Raw genomic sequence first — 16,134 nt, 5'->3', positions numbered from 1 at the left:
GAAAGACAGTAAGGTTTCCAAGGCAAGAAAAACAAAGCAGACCTGCAAAAATGAACCAGACTTACTTTGTTACATTTTTAGCATATGAAACGATACTTCCTTATTTTTCAATCCAGACATAACAAGTACTTGTTCTTCATAGCAGGGAAGCAGAACAGCTGCCACCCACCGTTCTGACAGTGACTCTGCTACCACTGTGGGAAAACATGCTCAGCAGATCAACAAGTGCAAGCTTATCAGGTGTATTTCTTGATCAACCAGGGTAAGCAAGCTCAAGTTATTACAGACAGCCCAATCACAATATTTACAGTCAGTGCTAGATGCCTTATAGACAGCACAGGCTGTTTCCATACACATCAACCAACCTCCACACCAGCTGGATTCTTTATTCTTAAAAACAGAGAATGAAACTTCCTATTGATGAGATTTTTCACAGGCCATCTGTAGCCACCTCAGCTTTACAGTATTGTTAGAGTTATTTGAACTAGGATTTTTTATGTAGGTACACATCCATCTGTGTGTATGTGTGTAAAAGTATTTATTTACTTCCATCTTTTGACACAACTGTTTACAGGAAGGAAGTGAGGAAATGCATCAGTGACCCCTCATTCTCTAATGGTCATAATTTATGTTTTTATTAACTTTCCTTGAAAAGCCAAAATAGTACATGAGATAAGAAAGGACTTAGGAGCCTTTACCGAACACATGAAGTGTGGCAGTGGCCCACAAAGACAGAGCTAAATTAGATATGGATAAAGGGTAAAGGCTTCAGGAGCAGCAATACAGTCTCACTCCTGCTCAATGGAACAAAAAAATTTAAGTAGGGAGACTTTAGGAGGGAAACAAAGACCTAGAGTATTAAAGGGCCTGTTTACAACACACCGTCTCTCCGGCATATGATCTAAACCTCATTTTTCTTGGCTGTGCAAATAAATGTTTTGAATAATGAGGGTGCAATAACCTCTAAGTTAGAGACACTCATACTGTGCAGCTTTCAGGGGAGATGGATCCACAGAAGTTACAGAAACATTCATCATTTGCAACTTACCTCATTACCAAGTTGCTAACATTTTTCTCCTCGCCCCACTTTCTTTCTTTTGCAGGTTTTTTGTTTTCTTTAGCCAAGAAACATCCAAGGGCTCCATCTTCAGATATTCACAATACTGAAATTTCTCAGTTACCAGCAAGGACCGCTTTGCCAGAAACATGGTAAATGACAAAAAGTTTGTCCTTTACATGCTAACATATTTGCAATTATTAAGAGTGCTACTTCTCACTGCTATTTCCAGTTCTCCTCTGGCCAGCCCATGCCTCAGCTGAGCAGCAACAAAAAAACCCTCCAACACCAGCAAATTCAGCCTAGATTCCCAGCTAATGTAAATTTGGATAATTACACTGCCTTCAGCAGAACTAGCTTACGCAAGCTAGGACTGTCACTCTTAATTCATATACATTTCCTTGGAATATAATTTGTTCACTTCTGTAAATGTAAAGCAACCTCTCAGACAGGGATGTAGGTTTGACAGGGTCATAAAAGAATACAGCCTAACACAGCCAAATAGACGTCAAGGCAACTTGCCACATGCAAATGGCTCTGCACATGATACAATGGAGATCATAGCTGGCAAATTCCTGATGTCCTGCTTCCCAGATCACCCAGTGCTGCCCATGGGCTGGGCTATGCTGAGGTTTGCTACCTGCAACAGGGGGGAAATCACCAACTCATGTTTCTCAACTTTTGCTGCATCATACATTCTCCCAGCAGAAAACTCCAGTATCAAAACAAGACATAATGAAAAAACCATAATCAGATAAAGTCTTGCCAGCTTCCTTTTGTCATATCTCCATCTAATATCATGAACACTAGCGTGAAAGAAGTTGTCTTCATAGAAGAGTCTATAAAGTTCCAACATGGCTCTTGCACAGCACATCTCAGTACCTGAAGATATGATAGGGAAAATAACTCCAAATATCACATCAGAACAGCTCAGAATTTTTTAAAGACAAACCTACTTAAAACTACTGAATAAGTTGAGTTCTTCCAAGTGTGTGAACTTCCTAGGAACATTATTTGTTTTAGAGTGAATGCTCAGGATTTTACAAGAATGCTACTCTCCAAGTGCAATAAGCAAAGGATGTGATTGTATCATATACATGTATTACTTGGAATCTATAGGATACCTCAAGTTGGAAGGGACCCATAAGGACCATTGAGTCCAACCCTTTGCTCCTCACATAACTACCTAAAACCAACCCAAGCTAAAAAGTGATTCACAAATTCTGTTTTCATTAGTAAGAACAGAAACAATATTGGAGCTTTGCGGAGACGTTTGCACTTTGTCGGCCCAGTTCGAGAATGATAATCTATGACCAAAGTCTATAATGAACATACACCAGCATAAACCACAGAAATCTTCCCCAAAAGATGGTAACTAACATCACAGAGAAATATCCAGTAAAAACTAACTCACCTCTCTGCTGTATAACACACAGAGGGAAAGGGCTCTAAAAGAAAAAAAAAACCAAACCACTGAGATTTTTATCATGCTGATGCTTATGGCATACTTAAAAAAAAATCACTAAAATAACTGTAGCAACTGGAATTTTTTCCCTTCAGTCTACAGTTTTGGAGTTGATTTGCTTTCAAAATTTGGAGACATTTTGACGTTAACTGTTAAAGTTGCAAATATATTGTGGGGGATATTCAGCCTTTTCACCATGACACCTTGGAAGCTGGGAGCATGAGAGAGCTTGTTCAGCAAGGAGGGATGCAAAAATATCAGGTTAACAGGTGAACTTGGGATTTTTCGGTCAACATCATCTTACGAAGGTATCTTCTGCAAGCAACCACCTTTGAACAAATTTGTGAGTAGATGAGATCAGTATGTTTGACAAAAAGCCCAGGAGTGTTTAAACTTCTTGTTTGAAGTGTGATAAGTTAAAAATGTCTATTTGTCCAGATTTCAGCGGGAAAAAAAAGGAATCTACAAGGTCCTTTCTTTGCAACAAAATTGTCAGTTCATTATACTGAGCAAATAATGTCATGTCTAATTATTATGGGAATATGCCAAAGAGCTAATGTTATATATGAAGTAAAAGGGTTTTGATTAACCAGAATGTCTTTGTGAGAATATAAAAGTAACTCTTTGCCCTTAATTCTTTCTGTCTTCCACAGGTGAACCAAGCCTACCTCAGGCCCCTGCCAAAATCTGGCAGTATGAAGTGGAGAACAATAATTTATGTTATTTTATTGGTGAACCTTACTGTAGTCAAAGCCCTGCCTCAAAGTTATCGGGAAATGGGTAAGAATACATCTCATCTTTTTACTCTGTTCTTTCCTAAAATACTGATGGCTGCAACTTAGCATGCATGCTTATTTGGTATCTCATTTTGCCACCACCTGTTCTACCCAGGTATTTTCTTATGGGTCAAAGGTATACAACAGAACTGTAGCAGTATATTTTGTGATCAACTTTAGATGTGTTGCTTCTTAATGGCTTGAGAATCTATGCAGTGTGCAGGATGGCCAGGGATTACTGAGAGGAAGTGTACTGAAGGGTAGTTTAATCCACAGGGGTGTGGTTACACCACTGATTTTACTCCAAAAAACACTGAAGTAAAGACCGCTGGTTGTGCAAGCCTCCCCCTATAGCCCATGAGGAAGCAAGACAGAGAAGTAACAAGATGGTTAGCTAAGACAAGGTTAAAAGGTGTTTTGTATGGTGCTTATTTAATCATGTGGGTGCATCATGTGCAACGATGTGGCAATGCTACGTCCACATGGTTATTCAGAGTAGCTAAGCTATTGCTCTGTATGATCCTTTGGAGGGGTGTTACTCGCTTCATCAACTACTAACCATGACCACACTTCTCACAAAGGTTAAGTGCTTAAAATGAGACAACTGAAACCCTCCAACAGTGTGTGGTTCAGATGCTTCTTTCACATTATGTATTTTTATCATTAGTCAACTTTTTTTTGTCTTTAGGACTTCCAAATGCACTAAATGGCCCAATAATATAACACACAAACAATGTTTGTGTTGTTCATCTCATGTTATCATCTCTGTTAATGCCTCCACATTACTCAGAGGGAGAAGCTGGCTTATTTCTTTGATTCGTTTGACCCTTTTATACTGATGTCAGCCCTACCAATGGAAGTGTGAGACAATAACATCTTGATTCGGGAACAGGCTCCTTATGTTAAAATTAATCTCTCAGAATATTCTCCAACAAACAAGAAACTCAAGAAATGATTGCATTTATGTTTGCCCATTAAGAAAGGCCTGGTGGCAAAGGAACGTGAACTTCAGACAGATTGGACACATTTGTTTTCCACTGGGCCAGTTCGTGGCACATACAGAAAGATGCAGCTCTGTGAATTTTTGAGGTGCTTTGCCTACCAGTGTAGTCCTCAATTTATCCCACATTTTCTGCATAGAAAAATCCTTCATCTCTAGCGAAAGAGTGGTGAAGTACACACCTTCAAATATACAAGGTTAAAAGGTGTTTTGTGCAATGTTTATTTAATCATGTGAGGTACATCATCAAAGTAGCTGAACACCCTCCAGGTTTTAGCATATTCCTCTTCATGACACTTGAGCTAGGCAGGGAAACTATATTGGCCCTGTAGGGCAGAAACAAATAGCTTCACATCAAATAGGAAGTTAAATCTAGTGCCTTCCTACCCCCAGTGCTACAACCCCAGGCCTTGAATTATCTTTCTCCCAGACTCCAGTACCAAAGAAAATTGTAATTGATGAACTATTTACTAAATATTTATTACTCAAATTATCTTCTTTTTCAGAGGAAAAACTCAGCATTGGCCAACATTTTTCTCAGCTCCAAGAGAATAATTTTAAAGCCATGTAAGTAGTCAAGGTAGAACATTTACTTGCAAATTCACTGCCACTGAACATCCCTGTGGCATTTTGTGGCACTTGGAAATCAACATGTGCCACAAGTGAAATGCTCCCCTGTTCTGCCAGCCTGAGGCAATTCCGATCTTCTTACTGTCTCACACATAGGAGTTATACAATCAGATTTAGGATGCCAGCAACAGATTTAATGCTGTGTGTTCTCCTCATAGTGCCATGATCATGTTTGCTCAGTACGTGCAAGGAGGGACATTTGGCAAAGCAGTGAAAATGGCTGAAGACATCACAGACCTTGCCAAAAGGTGTGCTGCTGCAAACAGAGACAACACCGACTGCCTGGAGCCTTTGGTAAGCACATTTATACTTCTACTGTGGCAAAGCTTTTCAGAAATGACTTGTGTTTTCAGAGCGCTAATATGCATTTTTCCAAAAATACATTAGTTAAGAAACATGACTTCCTTGTGCACTTGTGTACATATGTGTGGCCTTCCTGACTCTTTAGTTCTCCAGGCTCCCATCAATAAAGCATCATAAGCTAAGTGGAGAAAAACAAAGCCCCTCTTCTCCCCATCCCAAATATCACAGTGTGTTTTAAAATCCTTGACCTGTATCTTTCTAAAACACGTCCATAAAGCTGTGCTTTTATGGCTCATGTAACAAAATTCAGGAGCAGCCCAACTGGATATTTCTAGCAAACACGACATTTATAGGCATTTGCTCCACTCCATTAACTCACATTCCTGGGTTTTGATGGTGTCTGCGCCAACCCGCTTTTGGAGCTGGCAGAGGGAATCATGAAACCTGAATGTCAGTCTGTGTTACAGGTAATTTCTGATTTGTTAAACACACTGAAACAAACCCTGAATTAAACCAGTCCTCAGCTGAGGCACGACTGATAGCTGAACCTGAGCACTGCTACCTGATGAATAAGAAAAAAGATGCTTTTCATTGTATAAACCTGACTGTAATTAAAAAAGTGTAGATCCTGCTATGCCACAAACTGCGGTATACAAATAGAACAATTATCTTGATTGTTATAAAAAGAATAAAAGAGGTCTCAATATTGTTGTAAGTTCAGAGTGTTAGAAAATTATTCTACTTTCAAGCCTGTCTTGGCATAGTAGTATGTATCAGAGTTTGAGAAATCAGCACTTTTAGAGGTCAGTCTGATATTCACTGCAGTCAAAGCAGTTGGTAATAAAAACTGTGATCTTATGCAAGTCAGGGCTTGTTGGCTTAAAGCAGCCTTTGCACAGAACTCACAGGAATAAAATGGAATTCTCACAGAAAGTAACTTTAAAAAAAATTTTTCACAGGACAGGATTTTGCTCAATACAATATGCCAGGAGGAAGATCTTCCAAAGTTTACTGACTGCTGTGCTAAAAAGGATCCTGAAAGACATGACTGCTTCCTCTCTCTTAAAAATTCATCAGGAGACATTTCTCCTTTCGAGAGGCCAAATGTTGAAGCTGCCTGCAAAAACCATTCACAGCATCAACATTCATTAATGGGATAGTAAGTAAATAAATTATAGATTTGTTGCCTAGATATGACAGTTATGAGCCTGGAGACAGCAAATGGAGTATCAACCAAAAAGATCAGGACAAGATTCTCCATAATCTCATACTCATTTTTCTTCCTGATATGAATTATTTGCATCTTTCATCTAGCTGTAATTTGTCATTATGTGAAGCCTGTTCTGCCACCTCCTGCTTTGGATATAGGTCCAAATGACAAACAATCTGACCTGTTTCATTGTAGTCTATGTAAAGGACTCACCTGAAACCAAGGGCCTCTCTGCAGTCCTTAAAAGCCCAGCAGATATTTTGCTGCCTCTAAGCCAGAGCTGGCAGGATTTGAGACTTCAATTTCCAGGAAAATGGCAGCCCCACCGGAATTTTTCCAAGATAAACACTGCACTGCACTTACAGCTTGTTGTTATGACAGGAAAACAATCACTTTTAGTTGCTGTCATTTTAATTTACCAGCAGATGCTGCAATAACACTGCTGGCCCCAGCATGTAAGGGCTTACTCCAAAACCAAAGACATTTCTCTCTCTTGGTTTTAGTTTTATCTATGAGGTTTCCCTAAGGCATCCTTTCCTCTATGCCCCAACAATTCTTTCTGCTGCAATCCGTTATGATGAGATGATGAAGAACTGCTGCAGAAATGCTGAAGACCCCACTCACAACCTGGAGGAATGCTTTCAGAAACAGGTATTCCATCACAGGGTTTTACTTTAATAATGTGCAACCACGGAATTTCCTATGGCTATCTCCATGGGGCTTGTTTTAAGAATGCTGAGAGAGGATGTGGCACTACACACAGTGCAGAAGCCTGATTTTTCTTTTTCCTGTTGACAGCCCCATGGCATATCTCCTGCTCAGCCAACTGTTTGCACTGTGGAGACATGCCCCACATCTAACCAGTGTCAGAATTCAGAGCAAAATACCTGTAAAGGTGGAAAACAAGCAGCATGGGGAACCTGCCCTTGCTGAATGGCTGAACGTGCCTTTCGTGCAGTTTGGCTGGGCTGCCAGTGATGGCATAGTCTAACATTAGCTGATAGTAATACAAAGTGGGTCAGTCGTGCTAAATACAGTGAAATAGTGTCTAAAAGGGTTCTGGGTTCTTTACACAGAACACTTACTTAGTACACGTTTGTGACTGAATAGCAAGCCCAACAGCTAGTTCATATTGCAGCTTGGTCAGCAATTTTCTTTCACTATTGAAAAATTCCTATTTGAAAAAATAAGTCACTGCAATAGTTGTCTTTTCTTCCACTTCCATGGTCTGCATCTTGTTTCTACCAGGCACCAAAGGTGGTGAAGCCAATAAAAGAAGACAGCCTGAGGCAGGAACATACATGTGGAATCTTGAACAAGTTTGGAGAAAGGACCTTAAAGGCTCTGTGAGTCTTCCCCTTATTTATCAAACAAGGCTTCATTTTGTTTGCTTTGGCTGCAGAACAGCCACACTCAGTGCTGAGATGCAAAGGTTGTTCAGGGTTGTTACTTTGAATGCTTCCTGACTTCTTCAGCAGGCTCTATTCAGCATGTGCATTTTAAAATCAAGTGTGGGTGTTGCTGAAGGTGGCTCCACACCTGCACACATTACAGTGACCCTGACTACCAGCCTTTTAGTTTTTGTACGCTGGTCACTAGGAGCATCTGACAAGGCACACAGATTAGGAGCCCAAATCTATACATGAGAGCTATCACTGTTTCCTTACAAACCGCTCTTAGCTTTTAAAATCTAAACCCGAAGTGTGAAACAAATGCATCTCTCTATAACGCAAGTTAATGTGATTGTGAGCAAAATACAACTCATCTCAACCATTTTTGACACAAGGTTGCTCTTGTAATTTCCTGTTCACCTATCACATTTATTTTCATCATGTCACATGGAAATTTACCTGGGATCCTTAGATAACTGGAAAAAAAAAAATCACAGCTATTGGCTTCAAGTGACATTTATTTGTTAACTTCAGTGAGAGCAGGGAGAAACCATTCCTGAGCACCTTGGATACACCCCCCTCCACAGAAAAACGATGGTAGCCATCACAGTGTCGCATTGTGAATATAAGCAATACCTATTTTACTTCATTGTAGGAAGCTTGCTCAGATAAGCCAAAAATTCCCTAAAGCCGATTTTGTTACCGTTAACAAACTTGTGATGGATATTGCTAACATGCACGAGGACTGCTGTCGTGGAGATATGCTGGACTGTATGCATGATGGGGTAAAACTCATTTAATATTTATATGTTTACAGAAACTACATGCATTTTTGTAATATTTTTAGATTATTTTCTTTTCCTCCTGTAGTGTACTGATTGCTCTCCAAAACTGGAGTTTAACTCTTCACTCTAAAACCCCTGTCCATTGTCCCATTTGACTTTTTCTGTCAAGAAGTCGTCCAAAAGGGCAGAAAGATCACTTCATGACTAAATTGTCATAACACTGCTTCAGCAGATTCAGTTGCACCTCCTAGCTGTGCCACCTATTTTCTGTGTGACTTTCAGCAAAACACAGCACTTGCCTGTCCTCTTTGCTCTACTTTCTTCTAACACAGCAAATCCATTTACCTCACCACTTCTCTGTGGTGTCTAGCTAGACAGCCGACTTCTCAGCTTAGGTGGTTACCTACCACCTATCGAATGGTGAACAAGGGACTGCAGCAAATACATCAACAGGACATCAGTCATCTTCTTTGTTCTGCCAGTTGTCTGTTGCACAGGTCACATTCTCTGTCTGTAAAATGGAGTTAAAAACACTGACTAAAAAAAAAAAAAAAGACTAAAATCTGGTTACATTTCCTTCCTTCATTTTTCGGCTTTGCAGGAAAAGATTCTACACTATGTCTGCACCAACCAAGACATCATATCAAGTAAAATTAAGAAGTGCTGTGAAAAGCCTCTGCTACAAAGAAGTGAATGCATAGTTAAGGCAGAAAATGACAACAAACCTGCAGACTTGTCCCCCCACATCAGAGAGTTTATAGAAGACAAAGAAATATGTGAATGTTTTGCCCAGGAAAAAGATAGGCACTTAGCCAGGTAATGTGGGTCTTCCTCTACTCTTCCATTTTGCTATTTCTCTACTTGGGTCAAAAGATGACAGTTTGGACATTAAAGCCCAGCTCTTCAGACTCAGATTCATCTGCTCTGTGAGCATGTAGGAATGTGACACTGTGCAAGTTGATCTTTGTAAAATACCACTCAACCTTAGAAAGTATGGAATGGAAACAAATGCGGAACAGGACACAAGGGTTATCTCAGAAACAAAAATGAAGAAACACGTGAAATTTGGGTACTATCAGTTCTGATCTCAGGCCCAAAATATAGCTTTGATCCACTGTTCAGAGGGAATTCAATACCACTTGTTTAAGTCAGACTCATGTCTTGATTTCTTCAGAATGGATCCATTTTTTTTCTAGCCCTGTTCCTTTGTGCAATGAAGACTTGATCCTACCTGTAATAAACTTGAGCAAAAATGCCACAGGCTGCAACAGAAACAGCACCGAGTCCCAAAGACAGAGAATTCACTGACTTCAAATAACATACATCATTTAATAACATACATACATTTATGAAAAGTGCAGCTAATTCATTGGGCACAACTTGTCTGCAGGGTGACTGCTTCAGTAGAACTAATCTTTTCAGCGTCTACTGAGAAATAAGGTCTGTTACTGGAAATTATTGTGTTATCATTTAGACAGAATTTAAAAAAAAAAAAAAGAAAAAAGTGTAAAACCCTAAGCCCCACAAGGGTCCAAGCTATGCTCAAGTCAAGCAACACTAAGCTGGGAATGTTACATGCACAGGACTTGCAATGCAATGCTGTGCTCAGGTTCAGGGTCAGTCCCAGGCCTAGATGCTGTGCAATTCTCCCTGTTCCATGCAAAGTCAGATGAAACCATCCTGAGAGCACCTCTGCTGTCCTCACCCACCTCTTGAGGGAAGTTGGTTTGGTTTATTGCTAATTCTTGATATTCCACATATTGCAGGTTTCTGTACGAATATTCCAGGAGACACCCTGAATTTTCTGCTCAAATGCTTTTAAGAATTGGTAAAGAATATGAGGACCTGCTGAAAGAGTGCTGCAAAACTGGTTGTCCAGCTGACTGCTGCAGCAGAGGGGTGAGTGCCATCACACAACATACCGATAGATTCAAGCATGTGACCACATGACTGGTTCTGTCTACACAGGGAATATCCCTACCCCAGGTCTAGAGCGAGTACTCACAGCTCCTGTAACAAACCAAACAAATGTCACAAGGCCTGATTAATTCATGTATGGAAAAAGTAACAACAGAGCCTTTGCCATCTTCAATTGTGAAGCAATTTACCATGGATAGACAGAGATACCAGGGAAAGGGATGGAGCTAACGTTTCTGTGAGGCACTGCTCTCTTTGGGCTCCCTAGCAGTGCCAACTGCCCTCTTACAAATGTAAAAGGCACTTATTGTCTCAAACAAAGACATGGGTGTTATAAATATTTGAAGTTATGAACCACCCTGTGTCTCAGACCTTGCCTTCCCTCAGGTATACAAAATGAAATATTTCAAGGTGATTGAGGGGGGACATTTATCACATTCAGGCAGTTTAGTGGTTTCAGACTTTCTAATGGAATTAAAAATGGGCAGCATATATCAGGTGGCAGACAGTTATGGATATCCAGGCTCTATCATGAGGCAATAGGGCATTCGGCATTCCCATGATACAAAGCCTCTTCAAATTAATTTATTTTTTTCAGGAGGAAGAACTGAAGAAACATATTTATGAAACTGAAAGTGTCATGAAGACAAGTTGTGACCTTTACAAGGAGAAAGGAGATTACTATTTCCAAAACGAGTATTACTTTTTTAGACACTTACACTACTCTTATACCAGCTGGGCACAACTCAGACTGGAGTAGAGGCACAGACGTCAAAAAAGCTAGGCTAAGAGACACCACTTGAATGTTTGGACCAATGTATAAATGACCTCTAGGATTTTTTTTTCTTTTAATCTTTTTAAAGATGATATTCTGGCCTGTCACAAGTCCTCTCCTTAAACCAACTCATGAAGTAGTGAAGCGGCGACTTGATCAATCTCACATACGTGTTTCCTATTATTTTCCTGCTTTATATTATAGCTGCATTTTGAGCTGCGAGCTGTAACATAGGAGTCATAAATTTGACCAAAAGACAGTTGCTGTGCCTTTTGTAAAAGACTTTGCTCTATCCAGCTCCCGCAGCAGATGTAAATTTTTACAATTGTAACAAAAACCTAACTAGCAAAACCAGACTAGCTGAAATGTATGCTGTGCTTAAATGCAACATGCAGGCACAAGCCTACTGGAGGAACTCTGGCCATAATTTGCAATGTTAATGAGCACATGCCAAACTTAAAGTATGCAAGCAATCTCAGTGAAATCTCTGGACTGCTTGTGCATTTACAGTCAGGCTTCAGCCAGCCTTCTCTGGAGAGGTGTATTGGGCTTTCTAAACTCCCAAGCATGTCTGATCTTTAAAAGACCTTTGGAACTAGAGGTTTCCAACAACCATGGTGAGCTGCTTCTGCCCTTCTGCCTCCTGTATCAGTTGTTAAGGTTTTCCTGGCCATGATGGTTAATAAGCACAGGTTTGGTTTTTTTGGTTTTGGTTGTTTTTTTTCGTGGGGGATATTTTTTTTTGGTTGGTTGGTTTATCAAGTTAACTTTTTTGAGCTTTATCTTCTCCCTCATCTAGTCTGCCAAGAAGTCACTTCAGTTCAATTTTGCTCTTAGGGAAATGAATAACGTGAGAAAAATATATGTACCAGCTCATAGGAAGGCACACCAACATGTACCTGGCAATATTATTGTTAATTTTATTTGTTTAACCTGGTAAGAGACTGGTCAGAAAAAGGAAACTCAAACAAACATAGCACTCTTACACTTGCCTACATGAGTTTTTAAACACTAAGCTTAGTCCTGCCCTTGGATTGATGAATGTTCTGTGGGGTTTGGCTGGAGCTTTACACATGCAAAGGCAGTGACTTGCTCACTGCTGCCTGGTGGAACAAAAACCACCAATATCAAAGAAATTATCATTTCAGGCTTCTCATGAGTTTCACCAAGAAGATGCCTCAGCTAACATCTGCAGAGCTGATAAAATTCACCCAGCAAATGACTACAATTGCCTCCAAATGCTGCCAGTTAAGCCAGGACAAGCTATTGCCTTGTGCTGAGGAAAACGTGAGTATTTTTCTTATCTTTGCCTCACTTCTTGAAACTCTGCCACAAAATCTGCTGCCAGCAGAGTCTAAGGGCTTAGAGCAAGGGTAAATGAGAAAAATGTTCACTGAGCTATTGAGCTGGCCTGAAGTTTTATTTCCAGACACATGCCTGAAGTAGGCACAGTTCAGCATCTTGGAAGTTAATGCTCAAATTAAACTACATGAGGAACACGACACTGCCAGGCTAGTGCTAGGCGGTTAACGGTTATGCAGTGTGGGCCACCTGACCCTGTTCCTTCCGCAACTAATGGTCTCTTGTCCAAATTTGTAATTTCTAGATGCCTGAAGCTGTAGCGCTCTGTGAAAAGGATCAATTTTTTGTAGCTCTTCTTGAAGAATTCTCCAGGCCCATAAGCCAAAGTACTTAAAAACCTTCATCTCTTCTGTACAAGATCACACTTACAAGAACAGCCAAACATACTCACAGAAACCCTGCTGATGAAAACAAATGAAGTGCAAGCATAGTTTTATGAAAAAAATCGCATCATTTCCATGTGCAAAGGATAGTCCCTAAAACTGCATATACATATTTATTCTGAAAAACCTGGGCCATTTTTGCACTGACAAAAGTCAGCATTCAGTAGAAAAATAAACTGTTATCTATCTTACATACAAGGATTAATTTAAATGCTTAGTTATTTTTTATAACTTTACTAAGAGCAGCATGTGTTTCAGGGATTCTAGAAAATGAAACAATAAAATTGTTTTTTTCACCTCTTTTGGTAAAGCTGGATCTCGTGCTTGGAGAAATATGTAGAAGACACCTGACCAATCCTATAAACCCAGGTGTCTGCCACTGCTGTAGTAGCTCCTACGCTCTTCGGAGGCCATGCATGGGCAAACTAGAAACTGATGAGAGTTATGTGCCTTTATCATTGACTCCTGGTCTATTCACTTTCCATGACGACTTGTGTACAACTGAAGAGGACAAATTACAGCACAAGAAACAGGAGTAAGAGATGTCTGTTTTACCTGTTACCCCTGGGTTTCTTATTCTCGTCCTGGCAATGCTCACCTTTCCCTTGTGCATTCTGTCCAGCTTTTTGTTCTGCAACACAGCAATGAAAAACAGCCATACCCCTCTCAGCCTCTCTTCCAAGCTGCTTTTCTTTACTCTCATGCTGGTCCCAGTTTCTTCTACCATCTGATTCATCCTATATTTCCCTGCCTTAGAGTAGAAGAAAGTAGTTTTCAGAGGTGGGTATCTGTGCTGGTTGGTATAGACACCACCAGAACACAAGCAATAGACATCCAAAGCTAGGTCTGATAAACTTGCCCTCCCACTACCCATGATGGGAACTGCATAGAAAGATACCAGAAGAACAAGGAAGCTACTGCCTCAAGACCTGCATTACCTTTATGGATTAATTAGGGCTAATTTTCCAGAATGGGAAAGCCCATGTGTTCTTTCTCATCCCAGGCACTCCTTCCATCTCTGAGAAGCTCTAGTATTTGGTTGCCTTGGTCAGAGAGAACTAGACACCTGCCACAGTCACTGCAAGAAAAAAACCCAAACTGCTATGGCCATTGATTTATGCTGTGGTGATCCCACACTGTGCTGGACCTTCTAGAGTGGTACATTACATATAAACCATCTGCATGGTTTATTCATGGATATTCATGGTGGAATAACTCCAAAAAGGAGCATTGATATTTTATTTCTGAGGGGAATGGGATGCATCTTTGCTCCCTGCTGCAAATACTGGGGGGTGAATAAAAATGAAAAAGCTGTAGAAAGGACGTGGGCAGTAACAAAACAGGGACTGGACTTTGCAGGACTAGCATTACAGAAGTGCTTTGTGAACAACATGGTTACCTCCCACCTTAACAGGGTGCTTTGCTTTACTTGCAGAATGCTCATCAACCTCATCAAATACAAGCCTCAGATCACACAGGAGCAGCTGAGCTCCGTCACGGTGGCCTTTACTGCCATGAGGGAACAGTGCTGCAAAGAAGAAAACCATGAGGCGTGTTTTGTGAAAGAGGTACCATTTCTGTTTTCACATACATGTTCTGAATCAAAATGGAAACATGGAGTATACACAAGAGTGCTCCATTGCTTCATTAAGCAGCAAAAGCAAAGCATGATGAGACAGAATTCCTGCAGTTATATTTCCAAGCAGATATGTGTACCAGGTGAATAATCAATACAGAATTTATCTAGTTAGTCTGATATTTATATGTAGCAATGTAGAGATATAGAGCTCAGCTACACCTGTTGCTTCTGTGGAGTCATTGGGACTTGCCCTGTTGAAGGATTCAAGTCTTCCCCTGGCTAACCATTCTTAAATGAGTTTCACTTTAAAAGTTCCTCTGCACTAAGGAAAGAAGGGATATTCCAAATTGTAGGTCAAAGTGTTTTCCCTATTTCCCTCACCTCTGTGTGCCTCTTTTCTTTCCTCTGTTATTTTAGCTCACTGAACTTCATACCACAGAGCTACTTTGGCTTCTCTTTACCTTCCATTAAATCTGCTTCTCCCTACTTCTCATCTCTGCCCCTCCTTGATATATTCCTTAACTGAACTTTAACAAACCATTCACAACCCTTGAGCCTTGCTCTCTCTCTCGAAATCTTTGCCTTGTTTTGCTTTTAATGATCAAATACTGAAAATTTTCTCTTCTATTAAGAAGAAATTTCCACCTCTGAATCCACCCAAAAAGGCACATCTGCAAAGAACCATTCTACTAAATCTTCCTCATAGAATTGCATTTCAGCATTTTTCCAAGAAATACCAAAGCTTGTAAGGCAATCTGAGCTGAACAGTAAAAGCAAAACTTATATTAAACACAGTGATTTATGTATATGCATTCTGCATATACAGTGTCTGTACACAACTTGCAAAAATTATAAAACATTACTTAGTGCTGCCATACTCAGTTAAATTGCTCACATGTGCAACGTCTGATTTGCTCATGTATGTTTCGCTTTTTTTCAGGGTCCAGAACTTATAAAAAGAAGTGAAAAAATGTTGACAGCATGAAGAGCTTACATAGTATAATGGAAAATATTTGATGAGTGATACAAAGACAAATTTAACAGTGAGCATCTCTTTTCTAAACATTCATGAAGTATAAATAGGAACATATGATTTGTCTTAGTGGAGAAAGATGTTGCAGCTCTTTACTCACAAAACAAATGAAGTCACGACGGTTTACACCGGCTACAGTTCTGCCACTGTAAACAAGATAAAAGAGGTGCCTCAGAATGAAACATCGAATTCCTGCAAAGAATCTGCTGAGCTGTGGAACTGTAAAGCTCGTCTGCTCAGAGAGTTCAGCTCACCTGAACGTTAAATGTGCGTATCGACCGTATTCAGATGGGGAAGGAACCTGTACGCAAACTTTGTATGTGGTTCCTATCACTTTGATTCAAAATGATCAGTGGCATGTAAAATTTAAACTAAAACAAGTAATGCAAACCCAGATTAAGTCACGAGAGAGGGTGCATTGCTCAAAGGAAATCTGCCAGTAAGTCGAATAGATAGAAATTCAGGGTT

At 40.1% G+C, this 16,134-nt stretch overlaps 1 protein-coding gene across 1 annotated transcript; it reads left to right on the top strand.

Annotated features, from left to right (window-relative positions):
- The first annotated feature begins 3,217 nt into the window (after positions 1-3,217).
- LOC135988570 (alpha-fetoprotein-like) lies at positions 3,218-15,618 on the top strand. Its single transcript, XM_065634623.1, has 14 exons — positions 3,218-3,302; positions 4,805-4,865; positions 5,087-5,222; positions 6,191-6,390; positions 6,945-7,092; positions 7,690-7,787; positions 8,488-8,617; positions 9,219-9,433; positions 10,384-10,516; positions 11,133-11,230; positions 12,458-12,596; positions 13,366-13,589; positions 14,490-14,622; positions 15,574-15,618. Exons 1-14 carry the CDS (start codon positions 3,218-3,220, stop codon positions 15,616-15,618), a joined length of 1,845 nt encoding a protein of 614 aa, XP_065490695.1.
- Positions 15,619-16,134: the final 516 nt, after the last annotated feature.

Source organism: Caloenas nicobarica, chromosome 4, assembly GCF_036013445.1.
Source record: "Caloenas nicobarica isolate bCalNic1 chromosome 4, bCalNic1.hap1, whole genome shotgun sequence".
Classification (NCBI taxonomy): Eukaryota; Metazoa; Chordata; class Aves; order Columbiformes; family Columbidae; genus Caloenas; species Caloenas nicobarica.
The sequence above is the reverse complement of the archived record's forward strand: the minus strand, read 5'-3'. Positions and strand labels throughout refer to the sequence as shown.